Here is a 4139-nt window from a genome sequence, read left to right on the forward strand (position 1 = left end):
TTTCACTAATTTCACTTTATCAGTCCAGAAATAAGAAATCCAGTTGCTAAATCTTCACTCATATTAGGTCTAATTTAAACGTTAGTTCCGAGTTTCATGGCCATTCTTCAAGCTTGTGGGGGACATCTAAGCGAAGCAGCAAAGCCCCAACGTAAGTCTACTACTTTATGTCACCCAACTTTTACAATAACGCTGATAATTTATTCATATTTGTGTTCAGAATAAACACTGTTATTGAAAATGGATTTACAACTCCGACTGCTAGCCTATTAGCTTACTACAGTAATTTCCCACCCAATTTACCCATTTTCAGGCCTAATGGGATGCTCCTGATTAATCAATAATCGATCATTCTTCAGTAACATGCACTATCATGTTGATCAAGTCAACGATCAAATCAAAGTAATTATTTTGCCACGAGTGCTGAGGATGTAATAATGACATTTCCCACCAGGGGGAGCTGTAAAACCTACACCAGGCTATCTAATCTTATTCTGTTTCGTTTTAAATGCATTTACTGTGAGGGAAATACAGTGCGTCGACTGGCCATAGGCAATTGTCTAGCAATTTTGTCATAACCTTATGGAATTACTGTTAACCCCCCCACCCAACCGCCGCATGTGCCAGAAGCAGAGACTACGTAATCTTAAGAAATATTTATTGTAAACTGTCTGTCGTTAGCTTTGTCTGCTCCTTGACAACTGGACCAACACATAACAAGTTAAAATATGCTTTATTAAGAAAACTTTCCAACAACAACCAACATCTGTACCAAGTCAGACCACTCTTCCATAATTCCTGTCATTTAGGTTTTATTATGTGTCATGAAGTAGCAGCAGCATTCTAAGAGTAACATCATTTACACTTTCATACAAAACATATACATTTTCCAAAATAGACAGTGGGGTCTAAAAGCCTGATTCTGCTCCAAAAATCGGTTTATTTCAACCAAATACAAAATGTTCACTCTATTGAAGTATGAAATATGAATTTGCACTACCTGCGTGGCCACAAAATCCACATTAACAATGTGGATTGTTTTTGGCTGATGAAAGCACTAACAGTCAAAAGACCAATTACTTCAAATATCGTCAAATTATCAATATTGAGGTATTCGGTCCAAATTATTGGGATATTTGATATTGTCAGTATTGCCCAGCCATCGTTGGAAAACTTTAGAAATGCAAGGGTGGAATTATTTTATTATTTAGAAAAAACATGTACAACCAGGCAAATATTCAAAAAAAATGAAATAAATTGGCTAAAATTTGTGTTCTTAGTAGTGACCTCAGACCGTCACTGGATACAGTATACAAAGAAACATTGAAAAGCACACATTAACATGTTAAAATTACGTAAATTTTCCATCTTCGTCAGTTTTATACAAATGGCTTTCGAGCGTGTCATCAGTGCTTCTTTGTCTTGTTCTTGTTCTTTTGGTATTCAAGAATCTTCTTATGAAAAATCCCTTGGTTGATTAAAAAAAAGGAATAATAAGTCATTAGTCAATCGTTAGAACATTGTTGAGAAAGACATCCGTGACTGCTGTGAAAATATGGCAAATGACCATCAGACCTTTAGTAAATCGATGTTCTGATGCCATTTAATGCAGAAAATTTACATCAGTTTTGTAAGAGCTCATACAGATATTGAAGCAGTTGGTTGAATTTTAAGTAAATATTGCAATCGCAATACTTATACATTTACTGGAGGAACTCAATAGTAAAGTTCAATGATATAAACCGATATTTTAATAAAGCCTGGGTTGAAAAATAGCTGACCTATCCTTTAGGTGAAATGCATAAATGAATAAGAACATCAAAAGTCTGATGTTCTTTTATGACTCTGAAAGTTCAGTCTTTCAGTACTTAGAGAATATAATAAATAACGTAATGGAATAATGTTTTGCCCCGTGCAATGTCATGTCTTTCAAAATTTCAATATTCTTTTCCTTGTATAAAGAAAGAAACAATAATTTTTCTTTTGCAGTGTGTGTTTGTTTTGCCATTGAGAGTAATGAGAGAAATACATTTCGAGGAGTGGTCCAGCACCTTGCTGTGGTCCCTGCCGCTGCTGCTCCACCTCCTGTATGAAGATGTCGAACATCTGAGTCTGGATGAACTTCTTGACGAAGTGGCGCACGGCCTTCGACCTGATAAACTTGTAAAAGGGCCTCTTCTGGAATTCTCCGCACTCTCCTGCATTGCCGCGGGTCACAAATGATGCGTAATGGCCGACCGTTTTGACGAAGAAGGTCAGGAATGCTTCGGACACTAGGCTGTTCAATTGCTCCACGGCTGAGAGAAACAAAACAGAGCGATAAGCAGGATGGTTTCTATAGATTCAAACAAACAAAATCAAATCGATTCATTTCAATTGGGGGAAACTGTTACAAACTTATGTCAGTTTTTTTGCAGCGCAGGTGACTCACATGCATTTTCTTTTCTTTTTTGTAGTGCCTGGAGTATTTCATCATTCAGTTTATGGGGCAAAATTGACCTCTCATCACCAATCTGAAACGCAGGGCTAGTTTACTAACAGAATTCCTCAAGTTGGTGACATATATATATATATATATATATATATATATATATATATATATATATATATATATATGGAATACTCAGAGTGCCACAATGATAAATAAAGAAATAAAAGTAGATATAAAAAGGAATAAAAAAACAAATGTATTCATTTTTATATTAATCCTCATATTTACAGATATACATCTTAATAAATGTATATATATTTTTAAAATTTATTGATTAAGTATTTTATATATTTTACATTCATTTATTATTTTATTCCTGTATATATTTCTCTATTTATTTCTGATTTTGCTGATGAAAACAAACTGTCAATCACCCTGTTTTGGTCAGCCCACTTCAGCCCAAGCAAATGATGACTGGTGATGTCGATGTGCTGCGTTCACGACAACTGAGAACTGGAAACTTCCTCTGAGGAAAATGAATGGCCCTCCATCTCATAATTCCTAGACGGAAACGTGGGACTGAGTTCCTCAATATGTTGTTCTGTGACTTCACTTAAACGTAAATCACTAATGCAGTGTTTATAGTGAATGGCATGCTAAGTACATTATGAATGATAGGTATTTAAGAAGTTTCCCAGTTCCCAGCTGTCTTGAACGCAGCAGGCAAGTTATTTTAACTCTTGCTCAGTGGGAGGAGGTAAAGGGTGAATCTGAATTTATTTTGATGGGGTGGCATCTCTAATGGAGAGCCTTAGCCAAATATCTGCACTGACAAATATGGATATTGACGAGGATATATGGCACAATCTGCAAAAAGTAGCCATGTGACTCAGAGACGGATCTGGACGATGTCTACTGGAAATTCCTCTGGGCGTAATGAAGTCCTATATTCTGCAGGGTTTACCAGCTGCTCAAATTGCTGACTTGTTTGGAGTGTCGACGCGAACGATATCGGCATATCATGGATTGAGGTCAATTTGTTGTACTGACCATCGTCTGAAGGAATCATTAATGGCGCAAAAGGATGAACTCTGGCTCATAGTAATACTTTTTGAAACGTTGAAATAGTTTGTATAGCACTATAGCAACTACAGCATGGATTCTTGGTGATCTGGAGGTTGTCCATTCGTTCAAGTTTGACGCCCTGAATGACATGCCTGGTAAAATACGTGAGGTTTGGAAATAGTTAAACAACCACGCCAACTGCAGGATGTAGCTGAATTAAGGTTGGTTTAATGTAGTCTAGTTCAAGTCCCATCACTACTCAGTGTTTCCCATACATAATTTAATTATTTAACTTCCAAAGACCCCTTCCAATTTTATTTTTTCTAAATATATCTTTTTATTTTTATATAATTAAATCATTCTGGTTTTAGATTTTTAGTTATAATATAAACAAGACTTAAAAGAGTAATTCCTTATTTATATTGCTCTTTAATTCCACGCGATAGTGGTGCCGCCCGTAGCGGTCGCCGGCGCCGGCGCTCCGGTTGGCTCTTGCACTTTTTAGTATTTATTTCCATTTTTTATCATAATGTACGCCAAAAACTCATCGCCAGTTACCTCATACGACCGCGATGCACTCATGGATATAAAAAATTCCCTAAACTTACAACTTTGGGACTTTTTATCCGTGGAAGCAGAGTGG

The 4139-nt window shown here is 36.3% G+C and overlaps 1 protein-coding gene across 1 annotated transcript in view; it reads right to left on the reverse strand.

Annotated features, from left to right (window-relative positions):
• Positions 1 to 755: 755 nt before the first annotated feature.
• The window catches only part of dennd2da (DENN/MADD domain containing 2Da), a 48366-nt gene continuing 44982 nt past the window's right edge, over positions 756 to 4139 (reverse strand). The window contains exons 12-14 of the mRNA XM_080016022.1: positions 2432 to 2513; positions 2052 to 2297; positions 756 to 1468 (exon numbers count right to left, since the gene is read on the reverse strand). Of these exons, the coding sequence (XP_079872148.1) occupies positions 1407 to 1468; positions 2052 to 2297; positions 2432 to 2513 (390 nt within the window). The 3' untranslated portion in view covers positions 756 to 1406. The remainder of the gene's footprint in view (positions 1469 to 2051; positions 2298 to 2431; positions 2514 to 4139) is intronic.

This window comes from Zeus faber (assembly GCF_960531495.2).
Source record: "Zeus faber genome assembly, chromosome: 15".
Classification (NCBI taxonomy): Eukaryota; Metazoa; Chordata; class Actinopteri; order Zeiformes; family Zeidae; genus Zeus; species Zeus faber.